Source organism: Oncorhynchus nerka, linkage group LG27, assembly GCF_034236695.1.
Source record: "Oncorhynchus nerka isolate Pitt River linkage group LG27, Oner_Uvic_2.0, whole genome shotgun sequence".
NCBI classification, from domain to species: Eukaryota; Metazoa; Chordata; class Actinopteri; order Salmoniformes; family Salmonidae; genus Oncorhynchus; species Oncorhynchus nerka.
Window position 1 is genome coordinate 40,678,073 of NC_088422.1, and position 26,609 is coordinate 40,704,681.

General features: G+C 44.1%; 1 protein-coding gene across 1 annotated transcript; it reads right to left on the reverse strand.

Moving 5' to 3' along the window:
• Positions 1-12,124: 12,124 nt before the first annotated feature.
• LOC115111780 (zinc finger protein 703) lies at positions 12,125-16,042 on the reverse strand. Its single transcript, XM_029638205.2, is given in 3 exon segments — positions 12,125-13,610; positions 13,613-14,461; positions 15,378-16,042. Coding segments are annotated over 3 exon segments (1,752 nt in total). The 5' UTR covers positions 15,630-16,042; the 3' UTR covers positions 12,125-12,959.
• Between the last annotated feature and the right edge of the window lie 10,567 nt (positions 16,043-26,609).

Consider the following 26,609-nt stretch of genomic DNA (forward strand, 5'->3'; position numbering starts at 1 on the left):
TATTAATTGTGGCATTTATATTATGCATTAATACAAGTGTACTGATAAGTAAATTGCTACACTGTTTGCTGTGATACAATAGGGCAGAGTTGCTTTTATATTACTGTAACAAGGTAGGAACCATAGTTTTGGTCAGTGCTTCACAGAGGATCATAATTAGTGGGGAACATGTAATGGTATAAAACCCACCCCTGGTAATATAGGCTGTCCAGTGAGGGGATTTGAGTAATGCACCGGGCCAGTGTTGATTGTATTCGTTTTGGAACCGGGCTGCCTCCCAGGCATGGGCTCTGTGCCCCGTTTTGTCCGAAGTGATGTAAAAGTGATGTAGATTAAGCATGTGGGTTAATGAGTAGGATTCTGTGCTTCATATGCAAAAGTGATTGTTTTTGATTAAAAAAAAGGTTTTTATCTGCCTTCCCAAAATAACTATTTTGAAAATTCAAATAGACACTACCATTCAAAAGTTTGAGGTCACTTAGAAATGTCCTTGTTTTTGAAAGAAAAGCACATTTTTTGTCCATTAAAATAACATCAAATTGATGAAAAGCGTTATCTCTGTCCAGTGTCTGTGTTCTTTTTCCCATCTTAATCTTTTCTTTTTATTGGCCAGTCTTGAGATGTGGCTTTTTCTTTGCAACTCTGCCTAGAAAGCCAGCATCCTGGGAGTCGCCTCTTCACTGTTGACGTTGAGACTTTCAAAAACAAGGACATTTCCAAGGGATCCCAAACTTTTGAACAGTAGTGTATATTTTATGAAAAAGAGATGTGTGTATCTAAACGAAGCATCATGCTGCCTTGTTGGCAACATGACCCGAGCGGCGCAGATCATCGTTCGATTTGAGAAGGGTGATCCTCCCTCACCACTTTTGCCCATTCACATCATAGGCCATAGCCCGGTTCACTTTATCAAACTCCCTTATTGCCATTTTGTTTGAGAGCCATTTGAGGATCAATGTTGTCTTGAACATTTTGGGGATGTCCAAATATTTATATAAAGTTATGCCACGGTAGCCTAATATTTTCAAATAGTTTCAGTTGATTATAAGGAGTTCCGAGCCAACTTGGCTATTATGTGATTCTTCTGGCGTTTATCTTTATCGCGACAGTACCTCTTCCCCCTACGGAGGTTGAAAAGATTTGGCATGGACCCTCAAAAGTCCTCAAATGTTCTACAGCTACACCATGTACTGACTGCGTCAATGCTTGGTATGGCAACTGCACCGCTCTTGATCGGAGGGCGCTACAGAGGGTGATGCGAATAACCCAGTACATCACTGGGCCCGAGCTCCCTGCCATCCAGGACTTCTATATCAGGCAGTGTGAAAGGAAGGCCCGGAAAATTGTTAAAGACTCCAGCCACCCAAGCAATATACTGTTGTCTCTGTTTCCGCACGGCAACCGGTACCGGAGCGTCAACTCTGACACCAACATGCTCCTGAACAGCTTCTATCCCCAAGCCATAAGTCTGCTAAATAGCTAACCAAATGGTTACATGGACTATCTGCTTTGATCCTTCTATTTTATTTCTATTTTTGCACTGACTCTATGCACATTCTACACACTGACACTCCAACACACACAAACACACACTATTTGCTCACACACGCATACCACGCACACACATTCATACTGACTCTTGACACACGCACACGCACACACAAACTCACATACAATCACCATATACGCTGCTGCTACTCTGTTTATCACACATCCTGGTGCCTAGTCACCTTACCCCTATACATATCTAACTCTACCACTCCAGTGTCCCTGCACATTGTAAATATGGTATTGGCACTGACCCTGGAACTGACCCTGGAACGAACTGACCCTGTATATAGCTTACTTATCTTCTTGTGTTCTTTTTGTTTATATTTCTTGTGTTTTTGTTCGACTTAAATATATATTTTTTACATTTTATTTATTTATTTACATTTATTTTTTTAATAGTACTACTGCATTGTTGGGAAAGAGCTAGTGACAATAAACACTTTAAAACTGATTCCATGTGCTGGACTGCCTAAATTAGCTGATGATGGTGCACCGGTCCTGCTCCCTGTGGAAGCAGAGAGAACAGGCGGCAGCGTAGCCTAGTGGTTAGAGCGTTGGACTAGTAACCGAAAGGTTGCTGGGTCAAATCCCTGAGCTGACCAGGTACAAATCTGTCATTCTGCCTCTGAACCCACTATTCCTAGGCCATCATTGAAAATAAGAATTTGTTCTTAACTGCCTAGTTAAATAAAGGTAAAACATTTTTATGGTGAGACTAGTGGTGGACTGCAGCAACGGCAGAACTCACAGCGACGGCAGAACTCACAGCAACGGCAGAACTCACAGCGAGCACAAAACATTATTTAAGATGATCTAGCTACATTATAGTTAGGATACATTTGACTATTTATTGTGCAGCTCACAAGGTAGAGCGATAACACCTCATCAAGCTTGAAAGGCATCTGCTGTATGTGTGTTGCTGCTTCCTCACTTCCAAAACGAGCCTTTTATAGCCCTCGGTTCGTTTCTTTTAGACATAGGAAAAGCCAGCCCTAACCCCTAGGTGCCGCAGTGCATGGCAGATCTGTGCTGTGCATTTTAAACGGAGGAAAGAAAAAAAAAGGAACAACAGAGCGAGGGGAAAATAAGTTTGTCAGAGTTCATTAAGTATCAAGGGAACATTGCTGGAACTGGCAATGTAAGCCGCACCGGGGCCCTACCATTAATCACGACTGACAAGGAACCAGGGGCCAGGGGAGGAGGGGGGAGGGAAGGAGGGAAGCGCACGGGTGCTGCTGCCAGAGACTCTGGTAGTGATTATAGCATGGGGTCTACACACAGAGCGAAGGTGTTGAAGGTAGAACAGACGAGACCACTGAGCTAAAACTCATAGTTCAGGTATGTTTCCACCGTCTGAACAACAAGGAGCCCACCATAGTGATATTATCACTGTTTTTCCTGTACTGTTTCCTTACCGGTACTCTTTTTTAGAAGATTATGTAAATCACACCACGCCCGTGTAACATGAATAATCTACAGTGTGTAGCAGCAGTAAAGGGTGGCATGGTGCTCAGAGTTTTTCTTGCGGCTGTTTTGTGTGAAGTCCGGCTTAATAGTGTGCGCGAGGTAGTGAAGAGTGTAAATGAAAGAGAGCGTCCTCCGTATATCCCTGTCTGCTTTGCCCTGCCTTGTTCTCTCAGTACCCCAGCAGGACTCTCATGGCTGCTAGCCCTCTCCATACTGCCACTCCAGAAGAGAAAATACATGGGAGAGAGAGGAGAAGGACCCTGTGACTCGTGAAGATGGAGGCCTCTGTTAAGTGCTGTTCTTGAAAGCACGTCTGGCCTCATTAGCTGTCAGTTGTAACAATACTGAACTGGCAGCGAAGACTGCTCTGAATCTAGCAACCATAAATCACAGCCTGACAGCCCTCTGACAGGCTGGGAACCAGCACACATGCAAGCCTTGCTCCTGCTCCTGCACACACACAAACGTACACCACACAGCACATCTACAGACAGCCCAACCCACACACTCCAACACACACCCTCACTAACTAACACACATGCCCACTGCAGCACTGTCTTACCTTCCAGAACAGGAGAGGTTGAGAAGCGAGGTTTGGACTGAATTATCCCTGGAGCTTTGTATCTTGGGTGTGTGTGTGTGTGTGTGTGTGTGTGTGTGTGTGTGTGTGTGTGTGTGTGTGTGTGTGTGTGTGTGTGTGTGTGTGTACACGCACATACATGTGTGTATGTCCATGTGTAGTACATAGTAACCTCCAGTCTATTGCTGTGGCCTAGTGGGGGTTGCTCGAGTATCAATCTGCCGGCGTCCATTAGGTTGACGCGTGACGGTGAGTGTGACATGGCTGGAAAGAAAGGAAGCAGCAGAAACAAGGCCTGTGGGTCATTAATCATAGGGCCCTGACACACACATACCAGGAGGCCAGGGGCACTGTCGGTGAGCTCACAGCTGGGACAAACTCAACAAATACAGGCTCTCTCACACACACTCACTCACACACACACACACACACACACACACACACACACACACACACACACACACACACACACACACACACACACACACACACACACACACACACACACACACACACACACACACACACACACACACACACACACACACACACACACACACACACATGTGGTTCAGACACACACATAGGTAAACAGGCACACCGGTGTACACAAATATACACTCTCAGACAGCCAAGGAGGACATGGCACCATGAGTGAGCTTACAGCTGGGCAAGACACCACTCAACTCACAAGACATGCTAGCCAACTACTCATACTCATACCCTGCATTCCCTCTCTCCCTCCCTCTCTCCCTGCCTTTCTCCCTCCCAGATTCCAAGCTCTCTCCACCCCCACCTTAGGATAAATCTAAGACACCTGACACAAAGTTAAGCAGGAAGGAAATAAGTCAAGATATTACTTTTAGCTTTTGGAAACTGATGTTCTGCTACCTTTCCCCTCTACTCCATTTCGGTGCCATTTAATATCATTACTGTTTGTGCTCCATGTCTTGGATGTCCTCCTCTCCTCTCTGCTGCCAGAAGTGGTCCCAGTGCAGAGTAACACAAGCTTGACCTATCTCTCTCTCTTTCTCTCCTTCTCCCCCCCCTATATCCCTCTCTATACCCCTCTCTCTCCCTCTCTCTCTCTCTCTCTCTCTCTCTCTCTCTCTCTCTCTCTCTCTCCAGCAACACATTAATCTTCTCCTCGTTGCTGAGATCTCCATTTAACACCTTCCTCTTCATCTGAAGAGTTATGAGAGGGCTCAGTGTATGTGTACAGTGTGTGTGCATGGGCGGGGTAAAATGGTCCTGTGAATGTGCCTAAGTATATTTCTGGTACATAGAGACACAGTGTGTGCGGTGCTGTGGGGGTGTGGGAAAGGCTCTCCGAAGGCTTCAGCGGGGCATTGGAAGAATGAGAACATTCCTGATAGACAGCCCCTGCATCTGCTGGAGGAACTAAATAGAGGCTGTAAGGCTAACAGCTGCTAGCCATCTATCTGGCCTCGCTGGAAGGAAAAGGGTGGTCTGCAGGGACTCATCAATAGGCAATGGGGAGTTTGTAGGTTAAACCTGTGGCCCCCAGGACTGGTCAAAAGTAGTACACTATTATAGGGAATAGGGTGCCATTTGGGATTGGGACATGTTCTAGAACCTTAGGATAAACCAGTTGGTGGTTTTGATGAATAGATTGATGGATTTGTATTATCGTCTTAGTCATGTCCATTGAGAGTTGTACTGTATTTACATTTGACAGTGCATATCCCATGTCTTAGGAAACATGTTGTACATGTATGCACAGTTATTACATGAAGTCTCAACCTGATTAATGGAAAAATAAATGGTTTTGTGTCCCTTTCTCACTTAAAGGGGATTTATAGTATAATCCATTGCTTTGAGTGCAGGTCTATTAATTCATTCATTCAAAAAAAGGCAGCTTGACAGGTTTGTTGATTTATTGCTTGGGTGATTTATTGAGATTGAAAATGTGACAGCATTTTTCTTTCATAACACCAAAAATATGAAAGTAGCACTGGAAATCCTACTCGTGACATGTTGCATTCTAAAACCAAGGGGCCAAAGTTTGTCAGAGTCACAGTATTTACTTGGCTGTTTCTGCCTCCCACCCCTCCACCCCTCCCTTCCTCTCCTTTATCCCTCCCTAACTCTCTACCTCCTGTGCCCTAATGCTCCCTCACCACAAATCCCTTTCCTCGCTCCTCACCATCCTGCCTCTCCCCTCCTCCCCCTCCCTCCCCCAGCGCTCCCCTAACCCCACTATGGCCTCACACACCAGGCCTGCCATAAATCAATGGGTAGGATCGTGTCTGCCAGTTAGACTAAACAAGAGCATTTGTGAGGATTTTGCTCTACCCCATTAATCATCTTGACAGTTTGAAAAACACATTTCCCCTTTAATGACTGTATTTGGATAATCAGCTCTGTTTCCCCTCCTGGCTTTTCCAGCCCCTCCCCTCTTATCCCCTCCCTCTTTTTCTTTCCGCCCCAAGCAACATCACAGGCAGCTGGGTTGACTTATTACAGGACAGAGGCTACGTCCCAAATGGCACCCTATTCCCTATGAAGTGCATGACTTTTGCCCAGGGCCCATAGGGCTCTGTGCACTATATAGTAACTAGGGTGCCATTTGGGACGCACATGGAGAGGAGGGGTGAAGAAGGAGTGAGGGAGTGGTCTCTCTCAGGCTTCTAAAAGGGGCTCGAGTAAAAAAGTGAAAATAATTACAGCTAGGGCCTCTGGAGGGAATTTGTTTTTTTCACCCTCACTCAAGAAACCGCTATGACACTCCTAATGTAAAGTCCCATATGTGAACACAATCTCACAGTCCTGCTGAATTAAAATACACACAACACATGGATGGGCATGAGATGCCAACACCAGACAACTCTGTAATGTAGTGCTATAGGGGCAACAAGAGCTATGGAGACTCGTGGGACAATATATCTATCCACTAGCTAAATACAAGGGCTCATTAGAGTCACTGTGATGGAATCAGGTCATAGTGTCAGTTTGGACCAACTGTGTTCACTGTGTCTTACTCAGAGCTGTCACTGCCTAAGGGAGACATGCAAGCTGAAGCTTAGGTATGGGAGTGAGAAGGCGAACTCTCGCTGTGTGTGTGTGTGTGTGTGTGTGTGTGTGTGTGTGTGTGTGTGTGTGTGTGTGTGTGTGTGTGTGTGTGTGTGTGTGTGTGTGTGTGTGTGTGTGCTGTGCTTGCGTACATTTGTGTGTGGTGAGGTGGGGGGGCACCGGCAGTGTGTTGACACCTGGAATTATGTCTCTGTTTGAACAGTTGCGAGACGACAATACCATCCCCTGAATACACTCTCTACAGATGAGTGAACATGGCACACAGAGACACACAACACTGTTTGCTCTAGAGGCAGCGCTCATACAATACAGTCAACCAATCATTCATTCTCGTTACCTACAGTCTGAAGAAGTTCAGTCCTCACATACTGGTATTCCTATAGAGACTGACTGTGTAAGTGATGAATAGACTCATCAAGAGGGTTCACATCCTTTTATTTCAACATGTGGTTTCAATCTCACATGTCAGATAAGTTCACCCTAGGCCCAAATATAAGTGTATAAGATAACCTTGATTTAGCCTCTGATAAGAATACGAATTTGGGATTGATTAGACTTTGAAGTTCATGACTTTGCGAAATTCAGACCAGCTGCATTGAAAGTATGATCTAAATAACTTCTCTCTAGCTAGACATTTTGACTGAAGAGTGCATCTGGTTTTAGACTCTTTGATTTGAGAGAGACAGCAGAGGCAGAAACCATAAGGGTTGTTCCACCAATTTGTAACCTTTTGAGAAGTGTAACTTGGTCAAAAAAAACATTTGATTTCACCTAATTTTAACATTCTGTCATAAAGAGCACATGTTCAATTTATTTAAAAAAAAAACACATCTTCCCATCTCAAGAAGTTAAATAAAAAAATGACTATAGTAAGTACCTATAAGTGGCAAATAAAAACAGGGTTGACCGACCATAACAGGGTTAATGATCTCATCTTAAATCAGGAATAAATCCCCTCATGAGGGGGAATGGAAGCTTATTGTGTGCAAGCTTCACAAAAAATGAAATTAGCTGAAACCTTTTTGGCCTGTCCATCCAACAGGGTTGACGTGTTATGTTCTCCACCACTAAAGACCAGAAAATGGCCAAAAAGAGTAGAACCAGCTCACCTGCTTTTACACTATAATTTGACTATTAGATGTTCAATGTATTTTTTTTTACAAAAAAAAAAAGAATGTGTTCACCATATTAAAATGAGAGTTCATTGCACATAACAGGGTTGACCTTAAAAAGAGGGACATAAATACATGAATCATTAATCACATTAAAGAAATAATCATCTTCAGAAATTACTAAAGCAGCAACATAACTAGGGCTTTACAATAATGGGGAAACCTGGAGATGATGGGGAAACTTGGAGATGATGGGGAAACTTGGAGATGATGGGGAAACCTGGAGATGATGGGGAAACTTGGAGATGATGGGGAAACTTGGAGATGATGGGGAAACCTGGAGATGATGGGGAAACTTGGAGATGATGGGGAAACTTGGAGATGATGGGGAAACCTGGAGATGATGGGGAAACCTGGAGATGATGGGGAAACTTGGAGATGATGGGGAAACCTGGAGATGATGGGGAAACTTGGAGATGATGGGGAAACTTGAATACTATTTTTCATTAAGTGGGTTGAAATCTTCCTAGAAGTGACACAGGGTTGACATAGGGACATGCTGAATTTTGCCACTTTAGCAATCCTTTATTCATATAAAAAAATCGGAATAATGGAATTTTCCATGTGTTCTACAAAATACCACTTCATTCAATATAACAGGCATTTAAAATCCAAAATTGGTGCACAACTTCTACTTAAAATTGAAAAAGTGGAAGGGGGAAAAATTTGCATACAAGGCCAATAATGGCAAGTAGCAGGGCCAACGTTCATTCCTTGCCAAGGCACCTTCTCCTGTGCAACACCGTGATTGTGACATCCCCACCAAGCTCTCCCAGCGCACAAATAAATGGAATCCAGCTGCAATAGCGGTATGCGCGTTATTAGCGGTGCGACATAATTGCGATGTACTTTTCTGCTCCGGGGTTACCGGGTGTATGTTTATTAACCGCGCACACGCATGCAATAGGACAAACGAGTTTGGCCTCCCTTGGGGCGCCATGTGCTTTATTTCTTTGTTATTGTTATAAAGACTGGCATTATGCTGTGCTTAAATTCCGGTGTGAATGAGATGAGAGGTTGATTTGAAGCATGTAGAGAGAGGCATTCCTCGTGTTTTTATTTGGAAATAAAGCAGGAGTTGTGTGATTGCATAATGGCCCAGATGAAGGATGTGTTTTACCATCTGGTTTGCTTTACAGTGTGGTCACTGTTGGAAAGAGTAGAGCTCTGCATTGTGTCCTGTTCTGAATGAAGCTCAACATGTTTTTTTTTTAACTAGGCAAGTCAGTTAAGAACAAATTCTTATTTTTCAATTATGGCCTAGGAACAGTGGGTTAACTGCCTTGTTCAGGGGCAGATTTCTACCTTGTCAGCTTGGAGATTTGAACTTTCAACCTTTCGGTGGCTAGTTCAACGCTCTAACCACTAGGCTATGCTGCCGCCCCGTAGAGGTCAGAGTCATGGAAGTTGAAGTTAACATTTGGTTATGTTTGACTGTTTGTTTGTGTTTATGAGAGAAGAGTGTGTAAGTGAGAGAAAGAGAGAAATAGACTCTCTCTCTCTCTCTCTCTCTCTCTCTCTCTCTCTCTCTCTCTCTCTCATCCCTGTGTCTCCTAGGACAACATCTTGAATGGTAAGCCAGTGTGGACTTGGCGTCTAATTGAGGAGCAGCTCCACACCCTGTCATTAATCACTGGGGCTGTCTGCCCAGGACCCCACAGTGACATGCAGGCAGGCAAGCAGGCAGGCAGGCAACACAGCTCTCTTTCAGCCTGAGAGAGAGGCTACAATCTCCCTGCTGTGTCCCAAATGGCACTCAACTCCCTTTCTAGAGCACTACTTTTGACCAGGGACCAAACGCTTTTGACCAGGGTCCAAACCCAGGAAGTAGGGACAGGACAGGGAGATCAATCTATCTCAGGTGTGGGCCCTCCTGGGAGGACAGCAGCTGGAGACTTTATGAACTGCCCTCCTCACCCCTCACCCCTCCTCATCCTCACCCAGCCAGCCTGCAGAGCAGAGGCGACAGAAATTGAGAATCTGGGTGTTGACTCAGCTGGAGCAGTGAGAGAGGAGAAAGATAGATGGAGAGTGAGATTGATGAGAGTACTTGGATAGAAAGAATAGTGAGGCATTTGATGAACGAGTGTAAATAGCGACAGCGGAATTAATTCCTCCCCGTGGACAAGATTGAAAGTTTTGCCCTAAGTTTGACCTCTGGTTCTAGCCCCCTCTCTAATACACTAGCGTGAAGCTGATCTGTCACAAGTATTTTAAGGGCCAGTGCCAGCCTCAGCCTGGACATTAACTTCATATTTAAACTCTTACTACTACATTTACACAGGGACCCGGATATACAATGTCAATAGCCATGTACAGCATGGCAAAGAGTAATACATAGTACAGTACTCAGTCAAATATATAATCTTTACTTCTACAACAGACCCATAGGTGGCAACACAAACCAGGATATGACCAAATACAGTGGACCGCTTTTAACAGTTTAACATATCTTCAATATAAAATATATATATTCTTATTTACAGTACAACCTCAAAATAACAATTCCTCTGTCCTAGTTTTGATTCCAACCTCTGATCCAACCCTGAAAACAGGTAGAGAACCCAGATAAACCATATGTGTGGCAGACACTCCCCATCCCCGTCTGCTGTGGGCCTTAGCTTGTTCCTGGGGATGAAAAATGTGTCCGCTGGGCATCCCTCCTGATGACTTCCTGTGCTCAGCTCTCAGGGCAGAGTGATCTTGCTGGTCTGGAGCTGGCCAGCCCGCCATGGTTTGGGAGGGTGATCTATTTTGTTAATGGCCCTGTCAAGTGACACCTGTGCTCGCCTCTCTCTCTCTCTCTCTCCCTTGTCTGGAGTGCTAATGAACCGAGAGTGCTTCTCTTGCTAGGGGAGTCTGGGTCAATAGCCGCCCCTGAGACAGACTCCTATCCCCTTTACTCCTGGATAAACCTCCTGTACGATACAATGTCAGACAGTTAAAGGCTGGAGAAATAAACCATTATTTAACCAAGATCCAAACCACTGGAATTGCTGAACTGTGGTGTTGTTGTTACCTAGGCTTGCATTCTCTTTCCTGAATATTAGTATCTAACAAATACTAAAAACAGAGAAATCTGACCTCAGATTGTACACAACACAGTATTGTATTTATTAACCTACAAAATGCTTTCCTCCACCAGGAGAAAGACATAGAATGCATCCCAAATGGCACCCTATTCCCATAGAGCTCTGGTCCATAGTAGTGTCCTACATCGTAGGACATAGTAGTGTCCTAGAATAGGGTGCTATTTGGGACGCACATGGCCTTTTTGTTTGCGCTGCCTGGTTTAAAGGCTGTACTCCTCTCTGGGGAGGACAAAATGTCAAGAGCTTTGATTAATATTTCTCTATTTACCGCTTGCATTGTCAGTCCTGGCCTTTGTGCAGCAGGGCCATCCATCAGACAGGGAGGGGAGCCAGGGTTGGCATCCCTCTCTCTAGTCATTATTGAAATCCCACTGACCCAGCAGCCATTCAGAGACAGCTAGCAAGCCACAGTGCTGCTGAGACGGCTATTCTGGCCCGCTAACAAACAAGCATCAGCAATTAAACCCTGCACTCCCAACAGCCAACATTATGGAGCGGTAGAGGGAGAAGGGGAGGAAGGAGGGATAGTTGTCTTTAGAAAGAAGCTAACTGGCTAAATGTGAGTTGACCTGATCTGCCTTCTCTGAGACACTAAAATCCTGTCAACTGCTATTATTCATTCTGAATTATAAACTGGGTAGTTTGGGTCCTAGATGATGATTGGCTGAAAGCTGTGGTATATCAGACAATATACCACGGGTATAGGCTGTCCAGGCTGTATCCCAACCGGCCATGATTGGGAGTCCCATAGGGCAGCGCACAATTGGCCCAGTGTCATCCGGGTTTGTCCCATGTAGGTCTTCATTGTAAATAAGAAGTTGTTCTTAACTGACTTGCCTAGTTATATAAAGGTTACACATGACGCAAAAATACTTGTTTGTGATATATGGCCAATGTACCACGGCTAAGGGCTGTCTCCAGGCACTCGTTGCGTCATGCTTAAGAACAGCCTTCAGACGTGGTATATTGGCCATATACCACACCACCTCGGGCCTTATTGCTTAAATATAACGCATAGCCATATAGCTGTAGTATATCACTAAATCATTACTATACTGGTCCATAGAGACAACTGCAGTACAACAGCAGTGCAACAGCTAAATGTAATTACATTTAACAGATAAATGACCCTCTTATACCCGTGATGAATACTAGTTTTACGTTAAGGGCAGTATATAAACATTTAATTAAGACAAAACAACTTCCAATGCAATCAAGTATCATTTATTAAACAAAATAAGAGCACTGCCATCGTTGTGTGTTTATTTTGTTTGATTTAATCCCGCCCTCTTTCATTGACAGTCAGCAACCCCAACAGGCTCACACAATAACACTTGAAAAAATATGACATCTCTGCTTACAAATAGAAAATAAATGGCAATTTATCAAGAAGACTTTCACCGTCAGGACATGCGATACTCCCTCAGAGTGTGAATAGCAGATGGGGAAAAGAACAGCGGAAATGGAAAGATACAGAAGAAATGTTAAAAAAAGTAGGCTTATTCCTCCAGAAAAAAAACATCAGTCCATCTTTGCCATGGTGCAAAACTTTATTTAAAGAGTGTACGATAGACATAATGCGATGATTCAAATATTTTTTTCTATTCGAATATTTATGAACAATTCATTTGGATAGTAAACTTCCCCCATTTTGAATGCCAAGCGCTCAAGTGAAAAATAAATACACGTTTTCATTCCTAGGAGGGAGCGGGAAAAAAAATCATAATCTAAAATCAAAAAAACAATCTAAATTCCACCATCTCATCCAATCAAATTCAAGCTCCTTTCTGTTCCCAGGCAGGTGTCTGGCCCACACACCAATGTCTCTGGGCCTGTACTGCTGGCCAGCCATCACCACTGGGTCTCTTGCCATTGCAATGCCATTCAGAATCCTGTGGCAACAGGTGGTATTCCAGGCAGGCAGGGTGAGGCCCCCTTGTTGTAGTGACTGGCAAAGACCCCTCCTGTCCAGACGGGGCCTGGTTCATCCATCCACTGTGCATGTTTGAGGTGCCTGTTCTGTTGTCTCTGTGTCCTCAGACATCACTGGTAGCCCAGGGCAGAGGCTGAGCCCAGTCTCTGGCTGTAGAGGGCATAGGGGGAGTAGTAGGGCGAGGAGGCCTGTAGAGAATGCATGGACAGGCCTGGGGCTCCGGGCAGGTGGGCCTTGGTGTAGGGGTGGTAGCGGGCCAGGCCTAAGCCAGGTGACCCCCGCAGAGAGAAGGAGCTGGGCATGGTGCCAGGGCTGCCGGGCTGGGGAAGGTGGAGGTGGCAGGAGGCGGCTGAGGAGACAGAGGAGGGGTATGCAGAGAGGAGCTTACTGTCCAGCCCACCAGAGAGAGCTGTGTGAGTACGCAGGTGGGCCAGCAGCTCCTCTGACGTGGAGAAGCGTTTGTCACACGGCCCTCCTACTGACACCCAGTTACAGGCGTGTGGCTGGGGCTCGTTCTGCAGCATGTAGCCGTAGGTGTAGAGCGGGTGGGACAGGGTGGGGTTGGTGGAGGATAGAGAGCTGGGGTGGAGGGAGTGGAGGTGGTGAGACGGATACATGATTTGGAAACCTGATTTTAGGGAGGAGGGGTCGTGGACACACGTATTGCAGTTACTGCCCCCTAGATGGGGGTGGTTAGGATAGGTCAGACAGTATGGGTCCCTGCATAGACCCTGCATGAGGGACGGAGGTGAGGCCCCGGTGAGGGGCTGGAGCCAGGGTGCTTCCCTGGGATCCCCATCCCTAGACTAGACTTGGTATGATCCAGGAACTGAGAGGGGTAGCCTGCATAGGCGCCCACTATGGAGCCATGGTAGCCCATGGAGGCGGGGGGCATGGGGAAGACGGAGTGTCCTGGTTTGAAGGGGGAGACAGGGGCGATGTGTCCGGTGCCTAGCCCAGGCTGAGAGGACTGTGGGTCAGCCTTGCTATCCGGCCGCGGGCTGCTAGCGGAGCTGGCATTGCTGGAGTTGGCGCTAGCCCGCATGTGACTGGAGTTAGCTAGCTGGGCCCCATCCAGCCTCTCCTTGCTGTGATCAGAGTCTTTCTTCCCTGTGCTGCTGTTGCTGTCTGAGCTGGCCTGGTCTGAGCTCACAGGCTTTTTGTCCATGTGCAGGGCCTGAGAGTGTGATGTCTGCTGCTGCGTGGAGGGGGACTGGGTCTGTCTGTGGGACTGGCCCTGGGAGTGCAGGGGAGGGGAGCTGGAGCTAGGAGAGGTGGAGTGTGGGGGGAAGGAAGGGCAAGAGCCGCCGCTCCCGGATCCACCACTGGGCACTCTGAAGCCAGCTTTGTCTGTAGCACCCTTGGTCAACAGCCCATCCTTACGGCATTCCCCTCCGGCCTTGTTGTAAGGCTTGAAGCTAGACTTATCCTCCAGAGACTGATGCTGGTCTCCAGACTTGTGGCCGGAGCTGGAGGAGCGTCCGGATGGGTCCTTGTCACTGAGGCTGCCGGAGGAGAGGGAGCCCAGTTTGGACGAGGACGGGGGGTCTGGTTTGCCAATCTGAGAGCAGGTTTGAGCCAGCAGGGCCAGGGGACTCTTCTTAGCATCCAGCTGAGGGGGCGACACACACAGAGAGGATGAGAGCACTGCCATGTTAAAAACACTCTATATTCACACTATACTAGACTTACATTGGATGGTAATTTGTTAAGTATTGGGGTAATTCTGTAATTATTTGGTTACTATTCTGTAACTATTTGGTTACTATTCTGTAACTATTTGGTTACTAATCTGTAACTATTTGGTTACTATTCTGTAATATTTGTGCTGCGTGTAGTATTTCCACTAGAAATCTATTTCAGCCACTATCATTTAATAGGCCAAATAAAATACATGGATGTGATTTCCATCCAATAAATGTCATCACAACGAGGTGCAGTAAAATGTGTTATAAATGTTAGTCATAAATTAGCCCATGAGTCATATATCCGCAGAGGGAACGAAACATAATTCTGCTCGAGAGTTGTAATGTCCCTGTGTATTCAGTATGAAAATCCCCAATAGAAAGATCTATGACTGCAATGTTGGCACGTGGTAAACAGCATCTGTTCTATTTGGAGAAAACTGAGGAAACGATTGAACTATTTCTGTGTCCTTCTTTTACAGACAATTACGCACAATATCTGAGAGTATCAAGACACTGGCTTATTTATGTCTAAAAAAAAATTATCTAAAAAAGCCGACTCAATAATAGGCTACTAATTTGAGAGATTAATTCAGTGTAATTCGTTGGCCCATGTTTGTATTATCTAAGAACAAAACTTAAAAGGGGAAAAAATATAAACAGCATTGTAATGTAAACTGTTGACGCATTAGCGACAATTTGATGCGTAATTTGATGCGTAATTCATGATTAATCTCGTAAACTACATGGGATATTTGTAAATATATGTAGATATTTCCAAACATTAACACGGTAGATGATGATTGAACAATTAGACAGTTTTAGAAGATATGCTTCGTTTACCTCAATGCTCACTGGCGCGGACGTCAGGGGTTGGAGATATTCCGGGTGTAGCAAGTGGCTGCTGTGTGCGCTCAACATCTTTAGAATCCGAATGGGCAGCCTTCTAGCCTGTCGTGTTGGATCTGAGGGAGAAGGTACGGAAACCAGCGGTCTTTTCGCTCCTCTCTGGGGTGAATTACCGCTGTTGTTACCGGTGCGCTCGGGGGACGGACTGCGTAAATGCGCTTCAGATCCGTGGGGAGAATCGTTCATCTGGATCGAGGCGGCGCAGAGTTCAGGCGAGGGCAGCGAACGTGTAGGTGCAAGTCGAAATACATTTATGTACACACCGTATTATGCGCAAATCAATAATCAATGATAAGTACCCGGTTTGTTTAATCCAAATATACCAACGCTAGCATGGGTTCCCTGAATCAGATCAAATTATTGTCTTTAAAGAGGAAGATTTATCTCAAATGTCATCATTCCTTGATCCGCTCTTCTGTCCCTTCAAAATACTTTCCTTGGAATGGAGCAGAAAGATCATCAGTAGTCAGTTATCAAAAGAACAGAATAAAAAAGGACTAAATCGAATATCGCCGTAGAGGATATGGTCAGGCTGCTCCGTCGATGTCCCACTGTCTCTCTCCGTTCACACAACAGCTAGTACCATGCTCATTTCACATACTAAAGATCTAAGGACGAGGAATTTCAAAGCAAGAAGCCGCCGCCCAATAGCGAGTTCCCGCATTCAATAAGGGGGAAGACTCTCTCCATGTAGAGGCGTGGCCTGCCTATGCCCACACCCTTACACTCTCTGTAGCAATGTTGTAAAGTATGGCCTATGTTCTTTTTTTGTTGTCATTTTATTTAACCTTTATATAACTAAGGCAAGCCAGTTAAGAACAAATTCAAATTCTTATTTACAATGACAGCCTACCCCAGCCAAACCCGGATGACGCTGGGCCAAGTGTGTGCCCGCCCTATGGGACTCCCAATCACGGCCAGATGTGATACAGCCTGGATTCGAACCAGGGGCTGTAGTGACACCTCTAGCCGCTGCTCAACTCGGGAGCCCAAGACGTATAGACATATTTTTATGATAACTGACATTAAGTCGTTTTTTATTGACATAGATAGCGCATAGCCAAACAACAAGCTGATGGTTTCCTGAAGAGGTCATTTTTTTATATAGCCTATCCATTCCCCTTGTAAATAATTAAGTGCATTCGAAATAACAGCCCTATGTTCATGTCTGGGTACAATTCTGGAATGTTAATGACTTCATTGCATTGCTGCTAGCTGAATCGCCAATTAGGTAATTTAACTAATCTAATTGCGCAATGAATTGGATGTATTATTGGAAAATTAGTCCTGACAGATGCTATTAAGCTGGGGCTGAAATAGATCAACTTTGATGCTCAGGGTACTCTGCTCCTCCAATGGTCATAAATTGTGTCTGGCATGATAGTTCTCATTTCTCTCCCAAGTAACTACATGATGCCACATCACCTCTTGTTATATCGGCCGTATAAGACACGTCATTGTCTCCACTGAGGTTAAACATTAGAATGGCACGCTTGTGTCTAGAGATGCCTGTCATGACAAGACAACAGCAACTGTCTGACAACACAGCAACAAAATGAGTCACTATTCAACAGATATTATCCAACAAAACTATGCATCAGGTTATGTTACAACAATCAACATATCAAGTTATTACACATATAGATTTCTTCCCCCTTATTCAGTAATACAAGTCGAAACATTTTGCTTCTCAGGTCAGTTGAGATGAGCAACAAGTCAACCCATCTGTAGCAAATGTATGTGTTCTACAGTATCTTCCTAAGCAACAGATGTATCTACTGTGCATACGGAAATGATTCAAGACCCTGTCCTTTTTTCACATTCTGTTACATTTCAGCCTTCTTCTAAAATAGATTAAATGAAAAAAAAATCCTCATCAATCTACACACAAACCCAATAATGTCAAAGCGACATCAGGGTTTTATACATTTTTGCACATTTATAAAAATTTAAAAAACAGAAATAACTTATGGCTGCAGGGGCAGTATTGAGTAGCTTGGATGAAAGGTGCCCAGAGTAAACGGCCTGCTCCTCAGTCCCAGTTGCTAATATATGCATGTTATTAGTAGTATTGGATAGAAAACACTCTGAAGTTTCTAAAACTGTTTGAATGATGTCTGTGAGTATAACAGAACTCATATGGCAGGCAAAAACCAGAAGAAATCCAAACAGGAAGTGGGAAATCTGAGGTTGGTCGATTTTCAACCCAGCTCCTATTCAATACACAGTGGGATATTGGTTACGTTGCACTTCCTAAGGCTTCCACTAGATGTCAACCGTCTTTAGAAACTTGAATGAGGCTTCTACTATGTTGTGGGGCCGGATGGGATCTGTTTGAGTCACTGGTCTGGCAGAGAGCCAGGTCCTGGTCTCACGCATTTCACATGATAGCGACCTGCGTTCCATGGCTTTTCTATAGACAATGGCATTCTCTGGTTGGAACGTTATTGAAGATTTATGATAACAACATCCTAAAGATTGATTCTATACTTAGTTTGACAAGTTTCTGTAATATAACTTTATGAAGTTTTCGTCCGACGTTCGGCTGGACCTGCACGAGCGTTTGGATTTGTGTACTAAACGCCGTCTCAGATTATTGCATGGTTTGCTTTTTCCGTAAAGTATTTTTGAAATCTGACACAGCGGTTGCATTAAGGAGAGGTATATCTATATTTCCATGCCTAACAATTGTATTTTCATCGACATTTATAATGAGTATTTCTGTAAAATGATGTGGCTCTCTGCAATATCACCAGATGTTTTTGGAACTAGTGAACATAACTTGCCAAAGTATACTGAGATTTTTTTATATAAATATGAACTTTATCAAACAAAACATACATGTATTGTGTAACATGAAGTCCTATGAGTGTCATCTGATGAAGATCATCAAAGGTTAGTGATTCATTTTATCTCTATTTGTGCTTTTTGTGACTCCTCTCTTTGGCTGGAAAAATGGCTGGGTTTTTCTGTGAGTTGGTGGTGACCTAACATAATCGTTTGTGGTGCTTTCGCTGTAAAGCCTTTTTGAAATCGGACACTGTGGTGGGATTAACAACAAGATTACCTTTAAAACGGTATAAGATACATGTATGTTTGAGGAATTTTAATTATGAGATTTATGTTGCTTTGAATTTGGCGCCCTGCACTTTCACTGGCTGTTGTCATATCGATCCCGGATTGCAGCCCTTAGAAGAGACTCGAAATTGAGCTCAGGTTCATCCCATTTCCATCCTTGAGATGTTTCTACAACTTCATTGGAGTCCACCTGTGGTCAATTTAATTGATTGGACAAGATTTGGAAAGGCACACATCTGTCTATACAGTGAGGGGAAAAGGTATTTGATCCCTTGTTGATTTTGTACTTTTGCCCACTGACAAATAAATGATCAGTCTATAATTTTAATGGTAGGTTTATTTGAACAGTGAGAGGCAGAATAACAACAAAACAATCCAGAAAAATGCATGTCAAAAATTTTATAAATTGATTCGCATTTTAGGGAAATAAGTATTTGATACCCTCTCAATCAGAAAGATTTCTGGGCCCCAGGAGACTTTTATACAGATACCGAGCTGAGATTATGAGCACACTCTTAAAGGGAGTGTTTGTTACCTGTATAAAATACACTTTTCCACAGAAGCAATCAATCAATCAGATTCCAAACTCTCCACCATGACCAAGACCAAAGAGCTCTCCAAAGATGTCAGGGACAAGATTGTAGACTTACACAAGGCTGGAATGGGCTACTAAATTATAGACTGATCATTTCTTTGCCAGTGGGCAAACGTACAAAATCAGCAGGGGATCTAATACTTTTTTCCCTCACTGTATAAGGTCCCACAGTTGACAGTGCATGTCAGAGCAAAAACCAAGCCATGAGGTCGAAGGAATTGTCCATAGAGCCCTGAGACAGGATTGTGTCGAGGCACAGATCTGGGGAAGGGTACCAAAACATTTCTGCAGCATTGACAGTCCCCAAGAACACAACGTCCTACATAATTCTTAAATGGAAGAGGTTTGGAACCACCAAGACTCTTCCTAAAGCTGCCCACCTGGCCAAACTGAGCAATAGGGGGAGAAGGGCCTTGGTCAGGGAGGTGATCAAGAACCCAATGGTCACCCAGAAAGAGCTCCAGAGTTCCTCTGTGGAGATGGGAGAACCTTTCAGAAGGACAACCATCTCTGCAGCACTCCACCAAATCAGGCCTTTATGGTAGAGTGGCCAGACGGAAGCCACTCCTCAGTAAAAGGCACATGACAGCCCGCTTGGAGTTTGCCAAATGGAACCTAAAGACTCTCAGACCATGAGAAACAAGATTCTCTGGTCTGATGAAACCAATAAACCAACTCTTTGGCCTGAATGCCAAGCATCACGTCTGGAGGAAACCTGGCACCATCTCTACGGGTAAGCATGGCGGTGGCAGCTTCATGTTGTGGGGATGTTTTTCAGCGGCAGGGACTGGAAGACTAGTCAGAATTGAGGGAAGGATTAACAGAGCAATGTACAGAGAGATCCTTGATTAAAACCTGCTCCAGAGCGCTCAAGACCTCAGACTGGGGCAAAGGTTCACCTTCCAACAGGACAACGACCCTAAGCACACAGCCAAGACAATGCAGGAGTGGCTTTGGGACAAGTCTCTGAATGTCCTTGAGTGGCCCAGCCAGAGCCCGGACTTGAACCCGATCAAACATCTCTGGAGAGACCTGAAAATAGCTGTGCAGCAATGCTCCAATTGAATACATTTTAGAATAAGGCTGTAATGTAACAAACTGTGGAAATAATCAAGGGTGTCTGAATACTTTCCAAATGCACTGTACATGCCTGTTTGGTTCTAAACAACACCATGCTGTTCATTCAACCTTGTTAAACTGAGAGCACTGACAGACTCAATGACTCAAGAGAACAATAAATAAGGGATTTTCCTGTGCTGCTTTAAAAAAAATCATAGGACGTAGAAAGTCTGTGACAGTGCTTATCAAGTGTTGTCAGCAGTGGAGTCCTTGACTATAATGACTATTGCCATTTATCTGCAGTTAAGAGGAAAGGGAGTGGGAAGCTGGCTGGCTGAATGGCTGGCTGGGGGTGGATAGATGAAGTCACTTCTTCTGCCTCACTCAACAGGATCACTGTCTGACTTGTCATCGTTAGCCTTGAGCCATCACTTCTCACCTACACACTGCAGCTAACACTCAAATAACCTGCCGAGACCCAAGAACATGTGTATGCAGATGTACTCAGGGTTAAGTGTGATGTGATCTTCCTTTTGAATGTGTCTGTCTGTCTTGTCTGTGTGTTTGTTTTACTCTGTCTCCACCGTGGGATGTAAGACGTATAAACAGATGACGCATGCGCCGGTTGGTTATTCTGTTCACAAGCCAATTCAAGAGTAGGCCAGTCTATGAGGCAGGCAAGAATTGAATGAGCTTCAAATATATATTTTTTTACTCCGTGTCTACTTCTGATCTAAAGATTTGAAAAAATGTCACAAGGAAATGTGCCGTGCTTAAAACTCAAGTCATTCCCTGACATAACTCATTTCTCCATTTGTAAGGGGGTCGGTGGGTTGAGAGAGAGGATAAGTGTGGGTGGGGCGGGTTAAAGAAGGAGGGGGTTGAAAGGAGCCCTGGAGGAGGACAAGAGAGGAAAAAGACAAAGAGCGAGAGAAAGGAACAAGGGGAGTAGTTCCTTTCATGTCTTGCATTGAAGTGGGGCTTGTAACAGCTGTTGTGGCGTGTTGGTGACTGATGGCCACTTCCTGTTGTTGATATTTAAGGGGCAGGTTTTCCGTCAAGAGGGTGCTCAGGAGTAGAAATTCCTTTGGCCCTGGGGGCATTTGCCTTTGCATGGCCATATCAAAGCAAGAGGTCTTTACTAGAACAGCAGCCTAACAAAACGCCCTGTCCTGTGGCTATATGGAGCTGGGGCTACATGGGTAGGTAACTGAGAGTAGAGGACCCCACAGACATGCCCCTCTGTCTGTAATCCTGTGATTTATAGACCCACTGAGGCCTGTAATGGATGCCTAGCTTCATGGCAGGCCTTATTCAATTTAAGTGGTGAAAGGCTGGTGTTTGACTCAGTTGAGAGTAGAGTGTAATGGGACAGTTGAAGTCGGAAGTTTACATACACATCAGCCAAATACATTTAAACTCAGTTTCTCACAATTCCTGACATTTAATCCTGGTAAGCATTCCCTGTTTTAGGTCAGTTAGGATCACCACTTTATTTTAAGAATGTGAAATGTCAGAATAATAGTTGAGAGAATGATTTATTTCAGCTTTTATTCCTTTCATCACATACCCAGTGGGTCAGAAGTTTACATACACTCAATTAGTATTTGGTAGCATTGCCTTTAAATTGTTTAACTTGGGTCAAACTTTTCGGGTAGCCTTCCACAAGCTTCCCACAATAAGTTGGGTGAATTGTGGCCCATTCCTCCCGACAGAGCTGGTGTAACTGAGTCAGGTTTGTAGGCCTCCTTGCTCGCACATGCTTTTTCAGTTCTGTCAAAAAAAATCTATAGGATTGAGGTCAGGGCTTTGTGATGGCCACTCCAATACCTTGACTTTGTTGTCCTTAAGCCATTTTGCCACAACTTTGGAAGTATGCTTGGGGTCATTGTCCATTTGGAAGACCCATTTGCGGCCAGGATTTAACTTCCTGATCTTCTTGAGATGTTGCTTCAATATATGAACATAATTTTCCTTCATGATGTCATCTATTTTGTGAAGTGCACCAGTCCCTCCTGCAGAAAAGCACCCTCACAACATGATGCTGTCACCCCCTCGCTTCACAGTTGGGATGGAGTTCTTCGGCTTGCAAGCCTCTCCCTTTTTCCTCCAAACATACAATGGCCATTATGGCCAATCAGTTCTATTTTTGTTTCATCAGACCAGAGGACATTTCTCCAATAAGTATGATCTTTGTCCCCATGTGCAGCTTTTTGATGCTGGTTTTGGAGCAGTGGCTTCTTCCTTGCTGAGCGGCCTTTCAGGTTATGTCAATATGTCAATATAGGACTCGTTTTACTGTGGATATAGATACTTTTGTACCTGTTTCCTCCAGCATCTTCACAAGGTCCTTTGCTGTTGTTCTGGGATTTATTTGCACTTTTCGCACCAAAGTACGTTCATCTCTAGGAGACAGAACGCGTCTCCTTCATGAGCGGTATGACGGCTGCGTGGTCCCATGGTGTTTATACTTGTGTAGTATTGTTTGCACAGGTGAACGTGGCACCTTCAGGCGTTTGGAAATTGCTTCCAAGGATGAACCAAACTTGTGGAGGTCTACAATTTATTTTCTAAGGTCTTGGCTGATTTCTTTTGATTTCCCCATGATGTCAAGCAAAGAGGCACTGAGTTTGAAGGTAGGCCTTGAAATACATCCACAGGCACACCTCCAATTGACTCAAATGATGTCACTTAGCCTATCAGAAGCTTCTGAAGCGATGACATCATTTTCTGTAATTTTAAAGTACCTGTCATGCACAAAGTTGATGTCCTAAATGACTTGCCAAAACTATAGACTTGCCAAAACAAGAAATGTGAGGAGTGGTTGAAAAATGAGTTTTAATGACTCCAACCTAAGTGTATGTAAACTTCCGATTTCAACTGTATATATATATATATATATATATATATATATATATATATATCAGCTGAATATTTTAAACTACAGTGGATGGATTGCTCATCCTGTCAATTGTAGAATTACTTCTTGTAATAGTAAAATAAAATTTGAGGCACACGTGAGGATGTTGACTTGTGAGTTGGTTGCGTTCCAAGTTCATATTTCAAGGAGCTTTCAGGTTGTTTTCAGACCATGTCCATGTCTATAGCCTTCTGATTGTATCAATGAAGCGTAAACGGAGAGAAACTACTGACTGATTGAGTGTAGTGTAATACTGACTGCATCCCAAATGGCACCCTATTCCCTATATGGTGCACTACTCTTGAGCATATCCCCATTGGCCATGGTCAAAGCAGTGCAATTAATGGGGAATAGGGAGCCATTTGGTACGCATGTACTGTATGCTGCAGGCACAGAGAGGATAAGGATAAAGGGTCTGAGGGGCAGAGGAGAAGAAATGAATGTAAATAACTACTATTTACTTATCTGTGACTGATTTATGGGGTGTGTGGAATGGGAATACAGGCCTGAGGCTGGGGCTCTGCTGATTTAGCCCTGTCTGTGGGTTCTCCAAAAATAATACAACCAAAGGCTGTTTCATGGGGTGTAGCAGACATGCCATTTAGGCTTCAAACACTTAAAAGAGGAAAACCATAGTAGCTAACATTCCATCCTGGACAAATAGTTTAAAATATGGATTTCCCTTGGTTCTGGTGTTAAACATTCACAAAAAAGTCTCTACATACAGGGTTCTCTCTTTAAAATAATTGTGTGTGTCTCTCTCTCTCTCTCCCTCTCTCTCTCTCTCTCTCTCTCTCTCTCTCTCTCTCTCTCGCACACATGCACACACATACGATAAGATCTAAGAAGTGGGATATTTACATATTTCTGTTACATTGTAATGTATCTGTGTGTCAGTACCACCGCTGTGGCTGATATACTTATCTCTCCAGTTTAGGGGTTTAGATTGTCTCTGTTGTCAGCTCAGTCTGTCTCTCCAACACAGCTCTCCTCTTATCTACCCTGCCTGCCTACCTGTCATCTATCTGTCTGCTCTGCCTGATCATCACACCAGGATAATGGGTTCTGTCCCAAATGGCACGATTCCCTGTATGGTGCACTACTTTTGATCAGGGCTGATAGTAGTGCTCTGTTCAAAAGTAGTGCACTTTAAAGGGAATAAGGTGCCATTTGGTATGCAGATATGGACTTTCCTCATAGCGTTAATGGTGGATTGCCACCATTTTTATTTCCTAGGAAAATTGATCCTCGTATGATCCCCAGTTCCACTTTTAACATACACCTGTACAAAAGCACAGACACAGATGCACATAAGCATGACAGACACCCACACGCGTGCAATCTCAAATTCTTCCCCGCTAGATACGAAACAAAAGGAGCTATTGTTCTCCACATGGAGAAGTTATCAGGAATAGTGGGTGTGGGTGGGGGAATGCCCAGGAAGAAAAGACAGACTGACTCAATGCCCGACCACATCTGACTCAAATCAGATTGTCCTACATTGTTGTGTGAAATTTCAGCTGACATCAAAAGGTGTTTTTCCATTGGTCCAGAGAGGGCATTTTATAGCAGTACAATCGAGGCATTCACAGGACCCATGACAGGTTCCAGGGCAGTGAACGCTTGGGGTTTGCATCCCAAAGCACCCTATTTCCTATATAGTACACTACTTTTGACCTATGGGCCCTGATCATAAGTAGTGGACTATATAGGGAATAGGGTGCTATTTGAGACAGCCTCTGTGCAAATGAAATCTCCTGCACATTCCTCACGCTTGTTAAACTCACTGCTGCTTCCTCTCCTCACACTCACAGTCACTGGCTCACAATATCTTCATCACCCTCATCCGTTCTGTAACACCAAGGACACAAACATAACAAGCACACTCACACGCATGCACACGCATGCACACGCATGCACGCGCAAAAAAAGGAACATTTGATAACTCCATATGTCCTTCCACTTCATTGCAAAACAAACAAAACATTATATTATAAATGGTTATTTATCAAACCTGATTACAAAAGAACATCAGCTTCCACATCCGCACATTTGTTGGCTTCTAAAAGTGATTAAATACAGATGTTCTCTATTCCCAATAGGCCCTACATTCATGAATCAACAGCCTCACCCAGATAAAAAATGATGATTGCATCTTTTAGAAAAAATAAAGTAAAAATGGTCTCCGACTGCAAATAGTGGTGTAAATCATGTAGCCATGGTTTTGTAAGAAGAAAAGTAGTCATCAGAAAGACTTTTATTGGCATGGCCATCTAGATGTTTATGTTAAAGGACTTCTGTTTTTGTGACAATACACTTCCCATGCTCATCTGCATGTGAGAGAGAATATTCAGTGAGAGATGTGCGAGTGACAGTCAGGTAATAGATCATTACAAAGTCTAGAAAATAGTTACAATAATATGGTCATAGCCTGCCAATAACCTACATTTTAAAATCCCCACAAGACACTGCGAGAATCCTGTGGGCATATAGGCCAACAATCCAGACTTGCCTACAGCATCATTGTAGTCCCGCGTTTTTAAGTTTGTCTTCGCGGCGATTCCTGCATTTCCTGAATCTACGTGGTGGTGGTGGTGGGAGGAGAAGGGAAACGTTTGGCTTCACAGTGGTAGGCTACCTGTCAGTCATCAAGACCCGGAGTGAGAGGGGGAAGCTTGTCGGTCGCCCTCTGCCTTTGATGTGACGAAGGATGGAGCCGCTCAATTAAAAGCCTATCAATGTGTAAGTAAATCAACGCCTATCAGTCTTGTCACATCAAACAAACGGTTATTGCACTGGTCCGCCCACCCCATTAATCTCCCAGCGTGTTGCTTGCCAACCCTGGGTCATGATGCCACAACGAAATCCTGGGATGGAGTCAGAAATTGGGAAAATGCATTTCTCCATACTTTATCATTTTGGATCATTCACAAATATTTGACTTAATCAAAAGATAAAGGTAGAAAATAGTTGCTATTGAACATTTTCATCTTCTGTTCACCGTCTTGATATTCTAGAATGATTATTTTTGCACTTTTTGAGTCCCACGTGGGAAACCGATAAACTGTAGGCTGGGTTATAGACATACATCACTCAGTGTAGCTACAGTGCACAGTTGTAATAGCCCTGTTTGATAAAGGCTGTATAGCCTGTCACCTTCAAAAGATGACAAATAAGTCATATGTCTACTCAGATGAGCGTGCTGAAAACATAGCATTTGCTTGACAAATATATTGCCAGAACACAGACCCTCTTCCCTTCTGCTGTCCATGTGTATGAGTCTGGGAACAGATCCAGATTGACAGTCACTGATGATTCACAATGACATTTAAATCCACCACTAGTCGCTATAATTCATTTCTCACTTTTAAGGGAACCATTTGGTTGAAAAACAAAACTATAAAAAGCTGCATTCCAATCGTAGTGGAGGGACATACGATTAGTCTTGTAGCCTGGGTCCTTGTGGTAGTGACAAAGCACTCTGCCAGACCCCGGGTGTAATTCACAGACTGGA